The 22,771-nt window shown below is 32.9% G+C and overlaps 1 protein-coding gene across 1 annotated transcript in view; it reads left to right on the top strand.

The window, feature by feature from the left end:
• The first annotated feature begins 2,361 nt into the window (after window positions 1-2,361).
• LOC141556484 (ninein-like) overlaps window positions 2,362-22,771 on the top strand; it is a 112,502-nt gene continuing 92,092 nt past the window's right edge. The window contains exons 1-3 of the mRNA XM_074290670.1: window positions 2,362-2,650; window positions 4,322-4,525; window positions 19,941-20,022. Coding sequence (XP_074146771.1) covers window positions 4,343-4,525; window positions 19,941-20,022 — 265 coding nt within the window. The 5' untranslated portion in view covers window positions 2,362-2,650; window positions 4,322-4,342. The remainder of the gene's footprint in view (window positions 2,651-4,321; window positions 4,526-19,940; window positions 20,023-22,771) is intronic.

The following is a 22,771-nucleotide window of genomic DNA, read 5'->3' as shown; positions in this document are numbered from 1 at the left end:
CAGATTTCTTCTCTGGTATGGAGGGCCAAAATTTTATATATGAATTTTCCAGATAGTGATGGTGCTGTGCCCCTAACCCCCATTATGTGGAAGGGATAATTATGTATTCTTTTTGCATATCCTTGCTTGTGTGTTCAATAATTTCCAAATTCCTCATTTCAAACCTAACATCAAACCTGAACTAAGAAATGGTGTGCATTAGAATCTTGCCTTCAATAACAAGATAAATTGGAGGTAATTTCAGAGAGTAAAGACTGATTAAAAAAAAAAAAAGCTATTTGCAGAAGATAAAATTTTTGCTGAGACTCATAGGAAACTAGCTAAACCCTAGTAATGGCAAAGAGGGAAATCATTCCAGACATGGAGAACAGCCAGTGAAGATTTACATTCAGAAGCAGGAATGTCATGTGCAAAGAAAAGCTAGACCAGCGAACTTCTTGGATTATAGAGTACATGGAGAAGAATAAAATGTAAGAAGACTGGAATGATAGTAAGGGGGCAGTTTATATAAGGCCAAAAAGGATTTTATGCTTGATCCTGAAGATAATAAGGAATCACTGGAAGTTATTAAATGGGATAACATAGGAGGAAACATGGTCATTGCTGCATTTTAGTAAGACAACTTTAATAGTTGAATGGCCAGTGTGAAGGAACTGGGAGAGAGTCAGAGAGACCAAGTCAGAAGCTACTACATTTGTCCAGAAGGGAGGTGAAGGCTTGCATTAGGATAATGGTAATATTAGCACAGAGAAGCAAACATATATGAATATATGAGAGATATAGAAAGATGGAAATTGATAACACTGGATATGTTTTAGAATTTAGGAATCTAGAGACAGAGAGACATTATAATTGAAAATTGAGATGCAAAGAGGAATCTATAAAAACTTATTGGGCACGGAGACCCTGTAGTTCTGGAGTTATGCTTTATCTTGGCTTCCTGTTCCTATTTATGAGCCTCATTAACAGTTTTTAATGGAAAGAATAGAATTGCTTTGATCTAATCTTGCCTATGGACCGATTGTTAATCTTCAAAGCCCACAGAATACACACCCTTGGAAATGAAAGTAGTCGTTTCCATGAAGACTGAACCTAAAAACCTTTGAGTAGTTATGGTAGCATCACAAAGTGGGTGCTTACAGAAATGACCAGCAGGAGGAATACAGAGAGGTTTGGAGAGACTTAAATCAACTGTTGCTGAGTGAAATGAGCAGAACCAGAAGATCACTATACACTTCAACAACAATACTGTATGAGGATGTATTCTGATGGAAGTGGATATCTTCAACATAAAGAAAAGCCAACTCACTTCCAGTTGATCAATGATGGACAGAAATAACTATACCCAGAGAAGGAACACTGGGAAGCGAATGTAAATTGTTAGCACTACTGTCTATCTACCCAGGTTACTTATACCTTCGGAAGCTAATAATTAATGTGCAACAAGAAAATGGTATTTACACACATGTATTGTATCTAGGTTATATTGTAACACATGTAAAATGTATGGGATTACCTGCCATGGGGGGAGGGAGTGGAGGGAGGGAGGGGATAATTTGGAAAAATGAATTAAAAAAAACAAAACAAAGTGGGTGCTTACAGAGGCATTTGATACTGTTAAAAATAAGAAAAGAATTAATGCTACTATTACATTTATGACCGTGTCAATATGTAACTCCAGACTTTCTTTTTAAGGGAAAAGAAAAGGAGTAAAGGAACACCTACTTATGTGCCAGGCACTGCGCTAAACACTTTTAAATATTACCTCAGGGAGAAAGAAGAAAAGGAGGAAAAACAAAGTGCACAAGAAACAGTAGGAAACGACGGGAGACCCCATCTTCTTCTTTTTTTGGCTGAGGCAATTAGGGTTAAGTGATTTGCCCAGGGTCACAAAGCTAGGAAGTATTAAGTGTCGGAGGTCACATTCGAACTTAGGTCCTCCTGACTTCAGGGCTGGTGCTCTAACCACTGCACCAACTACCTAACCCCCCTTTCCTCTTCTCCATTCCTTGCCCCTTCTCCCTTTCCTTTCCCCTCCCCTCAGTCTTCTTTTGTCAGAAAAAGGCATTCTGAATCCTACATGTAGATTCATAAAGTTTTCAACTTCAAATTCTCTTCCCTGAAATAAAGCAGTAGCCGAAGGGAGAAACGGTTTTTTTTTTTTTTTTTTTTTTTTTTTTTTTTTTTTTTAATTTCCTCCAGCCTTTTCCCGCAACACATAAAAATCAAGCTCTTCCCAGAACACAACAAAGAAGAATCTCTGACTCTCCTGTAATTCAACAAGCGTTAAATGCGGCCAGTGGTACGTAGAAAGGAGGAGACTCGGTGTCTTTGAGTCTTTTGGTCAGGCGTGGCTCCACCTCTGAACCGCCTTCTTCCTATCCAGAGCTTTCAAATTTTACTAGCTTCTTCAGCCTTAGTTTTGGTAGATTAAAGTGAAGTTAAAGTAATTTATTGTGGCGCCTGTGCCTTCGGAGAGGAAAGGAACCTGTTACTTTGCACAGTGCTTGATTGCTTGTTTACCGCAGAATCTAGGTTTAACAAATTCCGACATTGTGCGGAGCATTTGACCAAACCACATTAATGTGTTGAAGTGAGCCTCGGCTTGGGCCTCTGTGGGGCAGAAACTCTTTGCAGAGCTGGAAAGTGGGTAAGTAAACTTTGAATAAAGCATAGGGAGAAAACGCGATGGGGAGTATCGTCTAAACTGAAGTTATTTTGGTGTTACGCTCGGGTTAGAGAAATGAGCTTGTTGGACCTAGTTTTATCCAGACTGGTAGGAATTCGTGCTTTCTTTCCCCACGCCCTTGCGTGCTCCCAGGGTTCTTAGCTCTGTGGAATAAGTGGGATTGGTATGTAAATCCCGGAGCACGGGTGCTGTGGGGATAGTTGATTTATAATAAAGGCTTTTCGTATTTGCCCGAGGGTCACCTTGATTTATGGGATTGGGATTAGGGACGAACCTCGTACCTACCTTTCTGAGACGGGGTTTGTGCCACTGTTTCGGGAAACTAACTGTGGGAAAAAATCATAGTTCAAAGGGGGAAAAGGGATTGTTGTCGCCTAAATTCTGGATTAATAGTGGTTGGGTAGAAAGAAAATAGCTTTAATACTGGCTACGATCCTGAGAGAATGAGAGACTAGTTTGGGAAATTGGCAGATTGCATCCCTTGGGAAAAAAATACTGCTTTTGTATGAGTAATTCCTTACTTATGGAAATGACTCTAAGGTTGTTCCTCATTTGTGTTCTTTTAAAGGACTTGCTGCCTGTACTGCTGTGCTGGCAGCGAAGTTTTTGTCTATTTTTTTTTGTGATTTAACAAAAGCCTAATCTTTTGCTTTCCTGGGGCTCTTGAGTTGCTGTGTTCTAGTGAAACCAACTGGGAGGGGAGGGGAAAGGAGGAGGCGGGGAAGAAGTGGGGGTGGGGTCGGATCCGGAGATTTTATGTTTAGAGGAGTTTCTTTGTCTATTGCCAGTTGTATGGGGAGGGAAGAAAAGGCCCTATTGTGACATTATGTGCATAGTGATTGAAAATGTATTGTTGCTGATTTAGTGAAAAAGCATCTGTTCCACACCACTAGTTCACAACCACCTGAGTTGGAAATAAACAACTTTTATTTTGATCCTGGAGCTAATTTGACAGTTTTGAGTGTCAGAGTTATGTATGAACATTAGTGTGTGTAATATTTCCTAAACTCATAGGATTAAGTAAAGCACAAAATTATATTAAATTTATTTACAATACAATACACAGCTAAGCCAAGACATAAGTAATTTTACAGTATTGTACAGCTGTAAGAAAGATAATAGCCAAAGTAACCATTAAATCCTTACTAAAACTGCTTCTTCCTTGTTATTGGAAACATGGTATTTCAGTCTTTTCTGAAGGATTACTTTCATTTTTGTTTGCAAGATACAAGAAAAATCTAGTATTTTCAGGAAATATGGTCTCTTTTTCTTCTTCTTCTTCTTTTTTTTTTTTCTGGTCTCTCTTCAGCCATTACAAGTTTTTCCAGAATAACAATAAGCTTTTTTTTTTTTTTTAAATCTATATCAATAACCTCAGTGCAGAGACTGTTGTATAAGCTCCTCAAAAGAATCTTTGTATTTGCCACTTTTTCTGGCATAAAACAGATCTTACTAAATGCTTTTTTGATTGAATGACTGATTAATGAGATTGAAAGGAAAGTTATAATTTTACATATTAATGTTATTAATCAGCTGATGATTAGTATATCAGGATTATTATAGTATTAGAATGTTCAAAAGTAAATGCTAAAACATCCAATGAGTTTTTCTTATTTCTTTTGTTGTGTTTAGGTCAGTACAGTGGGTTATGGGATGGATGAAGCAGAGCAAGATCAGCATGAAGCTCTCCTCAAGGAAATGTTTGACAGTTTTGATGCCAGTGGCACTGGGTCTCTGGGCCAGGAGGAGTTGACAGACCTCTGCCAATTGCTGAAGTTAGAAGAAGTGACATCAGTACTACAGCAGACACTGTTTCAGGATAACGTCCTAGGCAGGGTAAGATTTGTAGAGAGGCAAAGGATTAGGAGGTTTGGATTGTGGGGTGTAAATGTAGAAGGAAGATCAGTATGTGTTGCAACTTGTAAAAGAGGTAGATGTATATGTTATTTGTTGTTAACATTGCTGTTTATAAACTACTTTATCTCTATAAGACTCATTTTCCTCATCTATAAAATGGAAGTAATAACACCCAGTCATAATTACAACAAATAATTATTATTATATTTACACTGAACATTTATTACAATAGAGAGAAGAAAAGGAAATGAACTATCTTCAAGAGTAAAGGGAAAGGGGATGCCTAAGTTTCTATCTTGATTTCTTTTATCCCTACGAACTCTTCTTGACTACAACTATTTTACTGGGCTTGTACTAGTCAGTTTTGGAATTGAAATCTTCACTGAGAAGAGAAAATTCATTAAGAATACTGACATTTATATCTGGAATTTGGTTATGATTTAAACATCCAACAAAACTATGTCATATGGATTGTTTCTGTAGTGGAGTATAAATTAAATACCCATTCTCGATGAAAAAATATATAAAAGTATGGGAAGGTAGGTAATAAGGGTTTTGGCATAATGTATCATTCAGAATGGAACAAGATTTCTCCCGGATATATATATGTGTGCATTAATGCTAACCAAATAGTTGACTTAAGTCATAATTATCTCTTGAACCAATGTAATTGAGATTATAGGAAGGTATTTCTTTTCCTCTAGTTTTGTCAAGAATATGTGGAAGGGTAGTTTGGTTTGCTTTGATTTGTGAATACTGTCAATATTTTTCATTTAAAGAATATACTTTATTATGTTATAAAGGATGTAAAAATTGTAAGCAATATTTATACTGCACCCATTGAAAAGAATCTAGTGAGATTCCATTCTTTTTTTTCCCTTCATGTTCATATAGTAATTAAGTAACAATTCACTAAGTCTATTTTTTTTCTACCTTTGGTGAGGGAATTAGGGCTAAGTGTAACAGTGTCACACAGCTAGTACTTGTTAAGTATCTGAGTTAGGATTTGAACTCAAGTCCTTCAGGGCTGATGCTGTATCCAGTGAGCCATCTAGTTACCCCAAGTCTAGTTTTTATTACTAAATTTATTACACCAATAGGAAAAGGGTAAATTCTCCAAGGATACATTATCAAATTCCTTATCATTTCTGAATTTTTTAATTCAATGTAATGGATGTGCATTTTACAATATTACCTGTTTCCACAATAGTAAAAAAGGAAAACAGTTTTTTTCATTTTGAAAACTAAAAACACTTATTCAAAAATTAAGATTTAGAATTTTCACATTAATGTCATGTTCAGGTTTTATTATATTAAAAAAAGTCCCTACATTTTATCTGAAATACCATTATTTTGAAATACAAATAATATGTTAATATGTTCAAATTCATTAGAATCATTTTTTTCAATTGTCAGGTATTTGTTTTTCATTTCCTACTTTCCCCGAGTATGAATACCAATCCCTGTTGAGACTGGTTTTTACCATGTGATATAAATTGTGTTGTATCTTTCACCAACTGAAAAACTCTTTCTCCCTTTCCCCCTCTTCCTCCTCCAATTTTTCTTCCTTATCAAAGAGTGATATATAACTCTAATTGGTCATCAGTCAACAAACATTTAAAATGTTTACTATGAGTTAGGGACTACAACAGCTCCAAGCTGTTTAAACACATCAAGTTTAAATTAGTATATTGAGTGTGACACTGTCATGAAGTTTGATTTTAATGATGTTCATGTACCATTAATAGAACTTCATTTATAAAACAAAAACCTAAATAAATCCCCATTAATTAGTTGCTTATCCTACATTTATGTTTTTTAAAGTTCACATTTATTATCAAAATTCTAAAAATTATCAAAATTTCAAAGAATAAAATAAGAAATTCAATTAACAAACCATTAATTATGTTTTCATCCTAATAGTGTAGCAAATATTTCCAAGTACTGCCAGTTCAAATGTTTTGGGAAAAAAGGAATATAGTTTCTTGAGTGAATTGAGATATTTTGTATCTTATAATAAGCAGTTTCATTTAATATATATTAGAATTTAGGTCCAAAAAACTTTTTGTTTCTTAAGGAAGTTGTCCTAGAATTGGAGTAAATGTGCAACCATTTATTTTATTATTATTATTAGCAATGATAGTTCTATTTATTTAGTACTTCAAAGGTTTCATTTAGGTTTCAAAGTCCTTTACAAATATCATTTAATTTTAGATTCTACCATTATCCCCAATTTATAGGTTAGGAAATTGAGGTAGGCTTAATTGACTTGTTCAGGTCACACATCTACTAAGTGTTTGAGACCAGATTTGAACTCAGGTCTTCCTGACACCAGAGCCAAACTATATGCTTTGTGTCAACTACATAAGATTTGCAAGTTACTTTACATAAGTTATCCCATTTAATTCTCAGAAGAATTGCTCAAAATATTAGCTACATTTGACAATTGAAAAAAACTGAGACTGAGAGAAGTTAAGTGACTTACCCAGGACAACCAGCAAGTACCAAAAATTTGAACTTAGTTTCTTAAAGACTGTCATTTAGCCATTAAGCCACCCAGGATCATATGATATCCTAATAGTTTGTGATCATAAAATAGGGAAGCAGAATCATTGACTAATTTGGTAAAAACTTTATATTATAAGTTATCTGCTCATTACAATTGACATTTTCATTTGAATAATGGATATGTTCAGTAGCATGATATTTACTCTGGGTCTTGGAGATGATGAAATTCAAATGGATCTGCTTAATTATATTGTAGTTTTCAATTAAAGTAAAGCTATCTTGAAACAATGTTTTACTTTCCAAGGAGTTGTATAATTCTATACAGATGATTCCATAGTGTTGGCCATATGTTTGTATCTCAGCCTATGTGCTCTTTTTAAATTTGTTTTAAAATGATGAGGAAAAAAGTTTAGTTAGAATGAAACGAGTAAAATATAACCTATGGAAATTGACATACAAAGGTTATCAGCTGGCTTTTATAAAGATATATTTGTTTTGTCAACACATACACATAGGAATACAACTAAATTATTCGGAGATAGATTAAAATAATTGGAGAAATATTAATTACTCATAAATACACTAAGCTAATTCCACAAAAATGAAAACATTGTCTAAATTGATTTTTGTATTCAGTGACATATCAATCAAACCAGCCAACATTATTTTAGAGAAATGAAATACCAAGATTCTTAAGGAAATTAATGAAAAAATTTTGAGGAGGACTTTCTGATTAATTGGACCAACAAGGTAAAAGACTTAATATTTTCTCTTTTCCTCACAACCTCTCAAAACAAAAAATAGAAATAATGTAGTCAAAATAAACCATTTTCAGTTTTTCCCATGGTTTGGAACAATAAGAACCCATACATGGTAAAAGTTCCATGAACTATTGTCTAACCCTCAGCTCAGCTAGCAGGAAAAGGTATCTAAGGGACAAAATACAGACAATAACAAAGACTCTTTAAAAGGGAGAACCCAAATACTTGTAAAAGTACCTGTAAAGTTTTAATCCCATGAAAATTACCAAGAATAAAGAAAGATTAAATAAGTATGAGGATCATGAACCAAGAAAAGAAGGGAAGATAAATAATGAAAAGAATTAAGGAAAGAAATCCTTTCTAGTAAAAGATACAGAAAATCAAAATTTGAAAATGTAGAAAAGAAAAAAGGGGATTTAACTTCAGAGGCCTCACAAAAAAAAGGGGGGGGGAAGAAGGAAAGAATTAAATAACCAGATGAAAGTAAGAGGAAATAAAAGGGAAGTGATAAAATTCCCAAATCAGGGTAAAGGATGTCAGATACAAGATGGAAGTCAAGGATAAGGGTAAGAGAACAGTTGGGAACAGGTTATCTTATTGAAGATTAAGATAAAATATTTTGCTTACTGTGGAAGAAGGAAAAAATAAATTGGAAAAACTCAATATTAGTGACAAATGAAATACAAAATGCAATGAATTCAAAACAAAAAAAGAAAGAATTTTAAAAATAAAGTCATATAAAGAGTAAAACAAGGGCCTGGAAAAAGATTTATTATGCATTAAGTGAAAAATTAGGAGTTATAATTATGCTAGCAGAAAAAAAGCAAAAATAAACATTCAAAATATAAAAAAAGGGACAAGGAAACTACATAATATTGAAAGATACTTTAGAAAACAAACATATTTGCATCCAAATTCATAAAGTAAATATTAAAATAATACAAAAGTGGCAGGAAGTTTAGTGTCATTGAAGTTTTAGAGATAAACAAAAAGGTAAATATGAAACCAAACAAAAAAAAAAGCTTAAGGCAGAAAGAAATAATGAAATGAAAATGACAATTTGAAGTAAAAATTTTAAGTAAAAAAAAATTACATGTTTGTAATGTAAATATTACATGTTTACATGTAATCTAAAACACATAAATCTAACATAAACATGTTAATCTAAACATGTAAATCTAAAATAAATAAAAAAGGAGATGTTAAACATTGAGGTAGATTAACTAGAAAAATTCCTATAGAAATGATAAAGCTAAAAGCCAGTTTTTTAATTAAACAAATAGGATTGATAAGCTTTTGGTTAATCTGTTTAAAAACAAGAAGGTAGAAAATCAGATCAATAAAATAACAAGTAATAAAGTGAAATCACAGGGGCAGCTAGGTGGCGCAGTGGATAGAGCACCAGCCTTGAATTCAGGAGGACCTGAGTTCAAATGTGGTCTGAGACACTTAATACTTCCTAGCTGTGTGACCCTGGGCAAGTCACTTAACCCCAGCCTCAGAAAAAGAAAAAAAAAAAAAATAAAGTGAAATCACAACAAAGCAAGGAGAAACAAAAAGAAAAAAAAACAATCCTTATAACAAATATGCATAGATAGGCTTAACAAATAGTAATGTCCAAAATAAAAATGTCTCAAGTATCTTAAGAGATTATGATTTTTCTATCAGGATAGGCAATATTGTATTTTATCTGTTTTCTGCAATCAAGATTGGTCATTGTGTTAAATCTTTTAAAATCATTTCTCTTTATAGCATTTCTTTTTCTTTTTTAATGAGAGGATAGAAGTAGGTAGCATAGAAAATAATTATTAATTGTATGAATTGAAGTATGAAAAATGATCCAAATCATTCATCATAAAAGAAATGGAAATTAATTTCCCCTAACACCTTGCAAATTGACAGATGATAAAAGTTGGGAATAGTCAACTTGGAAAGATAATGGAAAGAGGAATACTAACTCTTTGTCAGATGAGTTGTGAAAAGGTCCCTTGACTATGCTTTGTGCAAGATTTTTAGCATAAGTGAATGTTGTGCATTGTCAAAGGCTTTATTTTAATCTAATTGAAATTATCCTGTAGTCCTTGATGTTTTGGTTTATAGTATGTTTTATTGTTTTCTTAATGTTGAAATATTTGTGCATCCCTGAAAAAAATCCAACTACAAAATCCCCTACAAAAAGGGCTGCTATATTTTTGCTGTTTAATTTCATTTATAAAATAATTTTAACTGTTAAAAAATCTTGCTTCATTTCTTCTAGAAATTCTAGTTGAAGCTGTGTTGAAGCTGTGAAGTTTTGCTTACAAGTGTTTTTGAGTAATTTTCTTTATTTTTCAGATTTTTTACTTTGGGTAATATTGTATTCATAACAGCTCTTTATAGTGTAATTTTTGTTTGCTTTGATTTATTCATGAGGCCTCTGGAGTTAAATGACTTGCCCAAGGTCACTCAGCTAATAAATGTTAAGTACTTTGAGGTCAATTTTTAATTCGGGTCCTCTTGATTCCCCTTTGGTTTATTCAATCTTCCATTGTTAATTACAGGATAGAATGCTGTTTTAGGGTTATGCTTCTGGATAGGATATCTGAATTTGGATCTGTTTTAGTCTGTTTGGATCCTGCTTTTTATTTCTTAGATTGTGAAATATAGATATTGTAAGCCATGGGCATTTAGGAAGAAACATTGGTTGAACATGCACTTTAGGAAAATCACTTTGGTGGTATAATAGAGTAGTAGTATTATAAATAGAGTAGGGAGAAATTTGAAGCAGACCAACCTACCTACCAGGGGACTATTTATTGCAATGATGTAATTAAGGATTGCATCTGTTGAAACAGTTAGTGGTTTTGTTATTGACAAATTATGGTTAAAATTATGTTTCTGCTTTTCTTGTTGCTGAACTAGTTCTCTGTTCTCTGTGCACTCTACTCATAGTGTATTATTTTTGTGCTATAATCATGATATAAAATTAATATTTTTATCGTAATTAATATTGCTTATTGAGTGCCATACTCATTGTTTGATAATTATTACATTTGGTCCTCACAACAATCCTGAAGAGTGGGTGCTAAAACTTGAGGCAACAGAGGTTAATGTCAAATTTGACCTCAGGATTCCAAGTGCTTTATCCATAGTGACACCTATATTGCTCTAATTTTCTTGCTACTATTTTGTTAACTATTGCCATCTTTTGTTAATTTGTGAAAGGCTTTCAGATATTTTGATTTTCATTTCTGAAGAGTAATTTTAGAGATATATTATTCTTTCATATGGTTATTAAAAACATGCAATTCTTCATTTGAGAATTATTCTTATTCATTGACCCACATCTTGTAAATTTCATTCAATTAATAAATAATAAGTTTTAATCAGAAAGAAAATGTTTAAATAAATAGAGAAGAATAGATATTGTGCCTATTACCCAAATATGCCATAAAAAACAAAAACAAAAACAAAAAAACAAAACAAGGTCAGGCAACTTTTACAACTATATATAAGGGGAGAATATCTTAAAAAAAATTTTTTTTCTGACTCCTTTATCCTTGTCCCTTCTAGGTAAAGATTATGGAAAGAAAATTATCCTACTAAATACCTTATATGACTCAAATAAGATCTTAATATCTAAGCTAGGGAGAGTTGAAACAATACTATAGACCAATTTCCCTGATGAATGTTGATGCACATTTAAAAATAAAATACTAACAATCAGATACTATATTACAAAGATCATATACTATGACCAGGCTGGATTTGTACTAGGAATATAGCACTGCTTCAGTTCTACAGAAATTATAATAAACTTATTTGAAACTTATAGACATGACAAAAACAAAAACAAAAAATTATGATTTTCCCATGCATTCAGAAAAAGCTTTTGAAAAATATACACTACCTATTCCTGTTAAAAACACTGGAAAGCACAGAAATAAATAGGGCTTTTTCTAAAATTATCTCTTCAGTTATTATGCTAGAAATGCTAGCTATCATAATATGAGAAGAAAAAGTATTAAGCAAAGTCAAAGAAGAAAGAAAATCACCCTCTTTTTGTGTATATGATTATTATTTACTTAGAGAACTCAAGAAAGGTAACTTAAAAACTATTTGAAACTTAACAACTTGCAAAATTTCAGCCATAACTTCCTTAAATCTTAGCAAAAGCCCTCCTTTTTACAAGAAACCCTAGAAACTTAGTGCTTTTTGTGAAGTCAGGGTTAGCCCCCTGGAGGCCCTATGTAAAGGGCTAGAACTGAGCAAATGCACTTGGATAATGAAGCACGTGAGACTAATTGCCAATTGGAAGGTTCCCTATTAACTTGTTTGAAGGTTGACCCTCCCCAGCTATTCTGTGCTGACTTGATTGGTGGGACAAAGAGGGGGAAGTGACGTGTGGGAGGAGTAGGAAGAAGAGGAAATTGAGACGCTGACACTTGGTCAGTCTCTCGTGGTGTTTGAGGGAGGAAAATGTGTGTGAAATTGCTAGACCTAACCCCCTGACCTTGACCTTAAAAGATCAAGAATAAAGACGTTCAGTGATCCAGCTTCCCAGCTGATTTCTGGGAAGACAGCAGCCCTAGAATCAGCTGGAGTCAAGATAAGCAAAAGTCTTTTGGTCTTTACATGGAGAAGTGAAGGGGATCGACAAACTGTCTCATGCTCTCCACAGATGGACCTCTCTTCTCATTGTCCTCCTCCAAAGTGACTCTGGCTCATCTCACTCCACCCCCTAATTCCTGCTTACAATTCTCTTAACCCCAAGCATTGAGCTAGCATTAACCATGAGAAGAGAAATTCCAAACTGCTAATAGTTATTGTCTAATAGGTAATTAGCCTTAAGTGCTTTGTTGTCTTTTTCAAGTGCACCTATTCAGAGTTTCAGCCCTTTACATCTCCAGCTTTCTTTTGTTTTAGAATACAGGTGGTCACACCATCCCTGACTTCTCAGGAAAGGAGGTGAAAGCACTAAAAAGGAGATGTCTTCTTAGGAAGAGAGATGAAAAACACCACAGGGAAGTGGGGAGTCAAGCCAGATATTGTTAGCAGGTTTCTGGGCTGAAGGGTCTTACTAGAAACAGGTATGCACAAATCCATCAGCGTGGGAGGTATTACACAAGCACATAGAAATATCGCACAGGCTATTAGTGATGACTCTCCCCACAGCTGGTGCAGGTTCAATGTGGTGTAACAAACATGAATTGCACATGCAAGTAGTGATATAACAAACAATATAAATCAACATGGTCTTGTAATAGATTTCCAGAAGTCCTAGAAGGAAGGTATATAAATAACAATCACACATAAGTCTCCTTCAGCAGCCAAAAGATAGTCCAAAATCAATCTATTGTCCATTGTTTCATGTGTCCAGGAATCCAATGATCCCTGCAAGTTTTTGAAGTCTTGTAACAGTCTTATCATTTCTCAGAAAATCCAATGATTCTTGAGGATTTTCAAGTCCTACAGCAGCTTTATGTCTCAGAGAATCCAATGATTCCTGAGGGTTTTCAAGTCCAACAATTTTTGATGTCCATGAGTCAAACGCCATAACTTCCTGCTCTTTCAATGGTGGGCACAGTCAGCGATGGAACCATCCGATGTTTCTTGGGTCTTCTTCTTCGTTTCAAGGATTTGCCTCTATCTCTCTCCAATGGACAAGGCGAATATAGCTCGTTGGCACCCATCTGATTCCTTCTCCATCTGTAGAGATACAAGCAAACCCTCTCTCCCAAGCAGTTCACTTATCTGGTCCCTTTCATTCACCACTTTCTGGGTCTCTCCACATCACCTGGCGATTATTTAAAGATAGTGGAGCTGCTCGCACTGGACACTGCCACGTTATAAAATCTGTCCGCTGGAGCTAGTGCATCTTTGTCAAAAATCAAGAAGTTAATAGTATAAAGAGCTAAATTTAGAAGTTCTCGAGGGTTACCTGTGGCTCCCCCTTTCTTTTGTTTTTGGAGGAGTGTCTTAATATTTCTGTTTCTTCTCTCTACTATTGCCTGACCTTGAGGATTAAAAGGTTTGCCAGTGGTATGTAAAATATTACATAAAATCTGTACACAAAGATGCGCAAAATGTTTAGAAGTATATGCAGGTCGATTATCTGTTTTTATTTCTTGTGGCACACCCATAATTGCAAACACACTGGGTGACAAAATGTGAAGTCTGGGTTAGCCACCTGGAGGCCCCAGAATCAACCAGAGTCAGGATAAGCAAAAAAGTCTTTTGTTTTTAGGGGGAGAAATGAAGGGAATCAACAAACTGCCACAGGCTTTCCATAGATGGACCTCCCTTCCCCTTGTCCTCCTCCAAAGTGACTCTGGCTCCTCTCACTCCACCCCCTAATCCCTCCTTACAATTCTCTTAACCCTAAGCATTGAGTTAGCATTAACTGTGAGAAGAGAAATTCCAAACATGCTAATAGAGTTATTTTCCTTAAGTGCTTGGTTGATTCAAGTGCACCTATTCACAGTTTCAGCCCTCTACAGCTTTCCTTCTAAGGAATATAATTTGTTTATATATTGTTGTTAGCATGTTATTTCCCTCATTAGACTTTGAGCTGGGAATATTTTTTATTGTTGTTGTCTTTATATCTCTAATTCTTAGCACAGTGTTATAGAGTATAATATAGAATAGAATAGGTACTTAATAAATGATTGAACCTATCCTTTTGTCTCTTGTTTAAAAATACCAACAAAAGAATTTTATTACAGTATTGGATTGGGAGTCAGGAAAAATTTAATCCTGCTTCAGACAATCATTGCACAAATCACCTAATCTCAGTCCCAATTTTTAAAAATATAAAATAAAAATACATTTACTCTAATAAATGATGCAACATGTAATGTGCTTTACAATAATGTTAGCCATTATTATTTGTGTTACAGTTACTATGGTTGTCATTATTTCCCTGATAGTTTTATTTAGCTGTCTTATACTTTATTGTTTAGGATATTTACAAGTCAAATATTCTCAAATCTGTTGAGTATTTTTGAATAATGATTAAAATGTCTCTTTTTTTCTTTAGTAAGTAGGCTTATAATTTTCAGTTGAACTTCATTAATTTTTAGGATGCATTATCTTCCATAAATTCCATGGGACAATTTTTCTTCATATTTTAAGATCTTTCTTTTGATAGCTTGAAAAAATTATTTTTGTAGTTTAAAGCATGTTTGTATTTGCTTGTTTTGTATGGTCCTATAGAAAGAATCTTTGGATTCTTTCAATTATTTGTTTGCTGTGACCACAAATTTGGCCAGTTTTAAAATTTAAAATTTTTCATGATTTTCTGGGAGAGCTATGATCCTTAGGCATTTCTCTTCCTGATTTTGAAGTCACTTGCTTTGATTTGTTTAGTATTCATGTGTTCTTTTGATATTTCCCTTTGTTTTTCCTCTATTACATTTTTGTCCACTTAAGTATTTTAGTTTTTAAAATCCATTAATGTCTTTTTCACTAATTTAGATAAATTATCCATTATATATTAGTCAGTTGTTTTCTTTTTTGCTTTATCTTGTAGAGCACTGGGCATTTATTTTTTCTTATGATGTATTTGATGTTTCAACTTTTATTTGTTTTTCCCTGCCATCTACTTACCATATCCTCCTTTTTGAAGACACTCCTAAGGGACAGTCACTGCTGAACATATATATGCTTTCTTTCCCCAATCCCACATACATTTTTTTTGTGCTCCTAAACAAAGGGAGATGGGTGAGTCCACTGGTTAAAGTCCACTGATATTTCTGTAAAGTTCTTAATCTACATCTGGCACATAATTTCTTGTGGAGGAGGGAAGGTGGGAATTTGGAGGATTGGACATTTTTAGAGAAAGTGACTTTGATCCACGGTCATATTTTATAATTATGTATTAATCACTCTGACTAGCTCAAGATAAATGTATTAATAGCAATACGTTGAAAAGGGAGTGATCACTCTGTCTACATATGATGATGGTTTGAAGCATAAATCCTTTACTCTGAGTAGGAACTCTGAAGTCTCAGGAATTTAGGAAATCAAAAAGGCAGAGATGGAAAGGTATTTGGAGAAAGTGCCAAAATATTAATTTCTCCTATCAAAGTCATACACAATACACTTCTTTGGCTTTCTTTCCTTTACCTTTAATATACTATGGTTTCTCTTGCCACTCACTTGCAGGTTAGGAAATTCAGGGCACAAATTAACTAACCTCTGGGACAATAGGACTACATTCTTGTGAGTAAAGTAAGGGGGAGAAGAAAATATTCTCTGCCTATTCTGTTTGCAAATTATTTTTTTCCTGGAAAAAGCTTAAGATTAATAGGTTACTGACATAAACTGACAAAATAAACATGAGTTCCATGTTCAAAGCTTCAGCATCATCTTTGATTCCTTTTTCTTCTTCACTCTGCATATTCACTTAGTTGCCAGCTTTGACATTTTTGTATTAATTATAAACCAGTTATTTAAACCATTCATTAAAAAAAACTTGAGTGCCAAATTTTCTTCCTTCTTTGGTTCTCCCCTTTTCCATTGAGAAGGTGATCAATTATATTGGTCATATTACAAAAAAAAAAAAAAAAAGCAAAAAAATAAGAGAAAAAAATTATACTTTAGTCTTCACTCTGCATCTCTGGAGATGGATGACATTTTTCATCATGAGTCTTTTGGAATAGTCTTTGTATGGTATTGCATTGATCATAGTAGCTAAGTCTTTCATAGTTGATTATTCTTACAATATTGTTTTTAGTTTTTTTTTTTGCAGCAGTTTATATAAGCTTTTCCCAAATTTTTCTGAAACCATTTTCTTCATCATTTCTTATAGCACAATAAATCACGTACCAGCAAGTTTGTTTATTTCCCTATTCAGTGAACTCCATTTGTTCTCTATGATCTCTATGATCCCATATAAATTGTTCTTTCACATTTAAAGCTCTTCCTAGTCTAGTCCCATCCTAGCTTTCTAAAATTTTTACTCATTATTTCCTCTTCATACATTTCATATTTAATAACAAAGGAACAGACTTTTTTAAAGAAACAAAAATAGTTGAACAATAAATGTACAATAAATCCCAAAACATGAATTACCTAGGAAAGAACTCTCTACTTGAAAAAACTATTGGGAAAATTGCCTGACAGAATGTAGACATATATCATAATGAACAGAAAGACTTAATATTAAGGGTCTTACTATCTTATTAAAAAACAAAAAAGGAATCATATCTTTTTACCACTATGGGGAGAGAGGGGGAGAGAATTCCTAGACAAGCAAGGAATGTAAAATAGATAACTACAGTCACATGAAATTGAAAAGCATTTGTTTGAACAAAATTAATGCCACTAGATAATTGGTAGTTAACTAGGAAAAATTCTCTATATCAACTTTCTTAATTGAGGATTTGATATCTATGATATATAAGTAAACATAAGAAAATTAAAATATTAATATGGAAGTAGTCAAACAATATGAACAAACACTCAATTCAAACAATTATATGAATTACAAACTATTAATCTTTTTGATAAGGCAATTGAGGTTTAGTGAGTTGCCCAGGGTCACACAGCTAGCAAGTGTCTGAGGATTGATTTGAACACAGGTCCTTCTGCTTTTAGGGCTGTGCATCTAGCTGTCCCTCTATTTTAATTTTCAACAAGTCTGTTTGAGTTAGGTTCATAGTGACTCTACTGCTAGTCATAAATCACAAGGTGCTCAAATATAAAAACTCCTAAATAGAGCATAGTAAATCCAGCATTTTTTGTAGTAGCAAAGAAATGGAAACAAAGTTGATGCTAATGGAATATAAGGGAACATGAAAAATTCATAGAACTATAGAAAGAGTTATGTGAATTTATGTAGATGCAAATAAGAGAATGAGGGAGACAGTATGGAAAAATGGAAAGATATAAAAAATACTTAATCCTCTATAACTTTAATGACTGAATTTGGTAGGGACTTAAGTATCCTACTCCCTTTTTTGTAGAGGTGGAATCTTATCAGTGCAGGATAATCCATGTGCTTTGAGATTAGCTTTTGTAACAATTTTTTTTTTTTGTCCTTTAAAAAAATTTTAAAAAATTAATTCTTTATTTCAAGGAATTTCTTGTTGAGTAAGGAATGGAGCATTAATATATTGGCATGTAGAATATCAAAAAAATTTATGAACGAAACCAGATTCTTAAAATATTTTGCTCCACAGCTTCCACATTTATTGTGAAGAGACTTGGGTTACGTGTGTGTGTGTGTGTGTGTGTGTGTGTGTGTGTGTGTGTGTATAAAGGAATAAAGTAGTCTAAACTTGTATCTACTCTAATACACCAAAATGGATTAATTGATGCCAGGTGGCTGTGCCTTAGAGCCTTAGTTCACTTCTTAGGATCATAATTCCCAGTTGAAAAAAAGAGTGATCCTCAACTTGGAAGGATTTTTAAAAATTTAATCAATTAATGCCTTTAAAATGTTTTTTTTGTTTTGTTTTGTTTTGTTTTTTTAGTTTAAAAAGCCCATAAGTACAAAGATAGTATCCTTTAAAAAAACACATCCCTTGTTGATTCAAGCAAGTAAAATCCAATATTATGAAAGTATTAGTTTTAGACAGATAAGAATTGTGATTTCCCTTTTCTTTTTAATGACATCTTTATTCACCTGATTAAAAATGTATTATTGAAATGTTAAACTTTGAGTAAATTTCTTGTCTTTTCGAATGGGCAAAAATTTTTGGTCATATAGCTCGTGTTAATATTTAAAGGACATATTAAAAACAATAGTTAGGAAAGTGGTATATCCATTCTCTGGGAAGGTTCCAGAGTATAAATTCTTCAAGAAGTATAACTTCTTGCTTCCTCATCCCCGCAACGGAGATGGAGAGTTCCTTGATAAGGAGGATCAAGTTGGTTTGTACTCTGAGAGGCTAATTGACTCATCTAAAGTGTCTAAGGCCAAAAAATAGGACTTGTGTGCAAGTCTTCCTTAATCCAACTCTACACTTATCTAAAACATAATTTAAAGAAGTATAAGTAGAAAATACCTTGTTTTGTGATTAATATATCTTAAAAACCCCATTTCAAAAAACAAAAACAGAATCTCATTTTCACTTTCCTATTGACAACCATACACATTTAAAAACTATTAATAATTATTCTAGAATTAAAGTGGTTTATCCTAGATAATTCTATCCTAAAATAAGAGAATTTCATGTTTCCCTCTTTTTCAGATATGAGGTTACATAAAGTTAAATTATCTACAGTAAAAATAAATTTGATAACAGTAAAGGAGACTTTTATTCCATAAAACATTTTGGCATTGAATGTAATATTAGTGCTAATTTCTTTTATTATTATTATTATATTAATTATTAATATTATTATTATAGCTTCTTACTTACAAAACATATGCATGGATAATTTTTCAACACTGACCCTTGCAAAATTTGGCATTTCACATTTTTCCCCTCCTTCCCGCCCCCCTTCTTGTAGATGGCAGTTAGTCTAATACATGTTAAATATATTACGTCCAATATATGTATACATATTTATACTGTCATCTTTTAGCTTCTTGATGAACTTCCTTTTCAGCCAGACAATTTTATTTAATGGAACTGAAGAAATAGTTAAAAATAAATGCTCTTCTTGTTCATCTATGTTTACAAAATCCTCAGACTGAAATAGATCAAGAGAGGGAAAAATCTATTCCCTGCTTCTAACCAGAGTCAAATCATTTGGGAAAGATAATTGCTTTTTTACTCAATAATATGAAAAGCAGGCTGAAATAATGTCACTCAAGTAAATTATTCTAGTGTCTCACAATCCTTAAGGAGTTTTCCCTCATTTTTTTTCTGCTGTAGTTTGTGCCGATTTGCCTTAAACATAAAGAAAAATGGAAAATTATTTTTGTAATATTGCAAAAGGTTTTTTTTTTTTGTTTTGTTTCTTGTTTTTACCAAATAACTTTCTTTTTAGCAAATGGAGGAATATCTATTTTGCAATTAATGGTAGTAAGGTTAAAAAAATTCTTCTTTTTTTCCTCTCCTATATTTTAGAAAAAATCAGGAGAAAAAAAACCAAACCCAAAGTAAAGAGAAATTGTGACTTTCCTTAAGCTTATTATTTATGTGCTTGTTTATTTATTGAATGGCAAATTAATTCAATTTTTTTCCACTTAGGTATACTTCGACCAGTTTAAAGAAGCACTAATACTTGTTTTATCCAGAACTCTGTCCTTTGAAGAGCACTTTGAAAAACCAGGTGGGATTTTTTTCTCCTTTATTATTCTACTTTTCCTTTTCAAACAAGTGTTTAACCAAGGAATAATTTATGGAAGTTAAACTGTGTTGCCCACAACTCTTCTAATGTATCATTTATGGAGGAAGAAATAATTAATCTTTTCTCCTAAATCAGATGGTATAGAAATAATTCATTCTTAGAATAGAGTTGAAGGGGCTGGAAGAGGGCTGCATTATCAAAAACCAGTTTTCCTTCTGCATCACGACTTTTCCCTTCATGTTTCAATATATCATGGGTCAGCATAAGAAATTAAATGGTAGTTTTGTGGATACTGAAGACAACAGGGGAGGATCAACAGATAACAGAGCCTGTGACCAAATAATCAAAATTGTCAATAAGATATTATAAACACCCCATAAAAAAAAATTTCAGATTTCTCTGGTACAAAGGGAGGGTCAAAAAATTTTATATGAATACCATGCCCTTAATGCTTATAATATGGAAGGATAACTGTACTGTCATATAAGCCAAAAGAAACTTTAGTTATTTAAGCAAGGAGAAATAGAATCAGAATGCTCTCAGAACTATTCAAATCCTATATGACACATGCTATAGATTTAAAGAAAAGAGTAATTGTGGGGAAATGGCGAGGGTATTGAGGTTTCTACATGTATATTCTCTTTACATTCCAACACATTAACCTCATAAATATTGTTGTAATTTCATTAAAATGTTTCGTCATATAGGTTCTGTCAAGTTTATTCCAAGATTGAGTTTATCTTCAGCATACACTGAGCAAATTAAATTATATTTTGTAGAGTCTTATTAGGATATTTCTTAAAGAGAAACTTACCTTAAGATGATTTTTATTTATTTATTTTTATTTTCTGAGGAACAGATAAACCTTAAATAATACTCAAAGAAATATTTGCAGACTGGAAGTTTTGTATTAAAAATATTTTTTCCTGAGTAATTCTTAAAAAAAAAAAAAAAAAAAAAAAAAGCTTTTTATTTATTTATTTTTTTGCTAAGGCAATTGGGGTTAACTGATTTGCCCAGGGTCACACAATTAGGAAGTGTTAAGTGTCTGAGGTCAGATTTGAACTCTGGTACTCCTGACTTCAGGGCTCCACTGCGCCACCTAGCTGTCTCAAAAAACTTTTTATTTTTAAAACATAATGCATAATTGCCAATGTTGTAAAATTACCCATGCATATATCTGGTAAATAAAAACTATTAAAAATATTAACAATTAAAAAAACAATGCATAGATAATTTTTCAACATTCATCCTTGCAAAATCTTGTGTTCCAATTTTTTTTCTCTCTCCCTTCTCTCTATCCCCTCCCCTAAATGGCAAGTAATGCAATATATAGGCAATATATATTAAACATGTGCAATTCTATATATATTTCCACAATTATCTTGCTACACAAGAAAAATCAGATTAAAAAGGAAAAACACCCCACAAAACAATGCAAGCAAATAATAGCAACAAAAGTGATAATATTATGTTGTGATCCATATGACTATGGAGTCATAGTCCTTGCTCTGGATACATTTGGTCCGAGTAATTTTTCAATTGCAAGTAATTACTTGCTTATATAAAATGAAGGTGAAGATTTTCTTTTCTTTTTTTTTTTAAACAATAAAATACATGCAAAGATAGTTTTCAACATTTACCTTTGCAAAACCTCGTGTTCCAAATTTTTCTCCCTCTCCCATTCCCCTAGACAGCAATCAGTCTAACAAAGGCTAAATGTGTAATTCTAAATATATTTCCATATTCATCAATATGCCAAAAAAAATCACATCAAAAACATCACATCAAAAGAAAAAAACATGAGAAAGAAAAACCAACCAGGCAAATAACATCTACAACAAAAAGGTGCTTTGATCTATAATCACTTTCCATAGTTCTCTCTCTGAATGTGAATGACTCTTTCCATTACAAATCTTTGGAATTGCCTTGAATCACCAGATTGTTGAAAAGATCCAAGTCTATCACAATTGATTATCACATAATCTGGCTATATACAGTATTCTTTTTGTTCTACTCACTTCACTTAGCATCACTTCATGTAAGTCTTTCCAGGCTTTTCTGAAATCAGCTTGCTTTATCATTTCTTATAGAATAATATTTGATTCTATTCATATACCATAACTTATTCAGCTATTCCTTAACTGATGGACAGCCACTCAATTTCTAGTTCTTTGCCTCTATAAACCTAAATATATATTTTTATATATTTAAACTATATATTTTTGCACAGGTGCATCCTTTTCTCTTTTTAATGATCTCTTTGGGATATAGATCCAGTAGAAACAATGGTGAGTCAAAGGGTATGCACAGTTTGATAGTCCTTTGGGTATAGTTTCCAAATTACTTTCCAGAATGGTTTGATTAGTTCACAACTCCACTAACAATGTATTGGTATCCTAGTTTCTCCACATCCCCTCCAACATTCATTTTTTTTTTTTTTGGTGAATATATCTTGCCTGCTGTATTAGCCTGTTTTTCTATTTAAATATACTTATATACTGAGAACTTTGTGAAGTGGAAATGAAGTAACCAGGATTTAAAATTACTCTTTTCCACTTACTATCTGTGTGACCATGGTTGACCATGGGACTTCTTTGGGCTTTAATTTCAAAGCAGAAAGACTTATCTTCTTGAGTTCAAATCTGGTCTCAGAGATCCTGGACAAATCATTTAATCTTATTTGCCTTAGTTTCCTCATCTGCAGAGTGATTTGGAGAGAGGATATGGC

The sequence above is a fragment of the Sminthopsis crassicaudata genome, chromosome 2 (genome assembly GCF_048593235.1).
Source record: "Sminthopsis crassicaudata isolate SCR6 chromosome 2, ASM4859323v1, whole genome shotgun sequence".
Taxonomy (NCBI): domain Eukaryota; kingdom Metazoa; phylum Chordata; class Mammalia; order Dasyuromorphia; family Dasyuridae; genus Sminthopsis; species Sminthopsis crassicaudata.
Note: the sequence above shows the minus strand (reverse complement) of the source record. Positions and strands in the feature narration are given on the sequence as shown.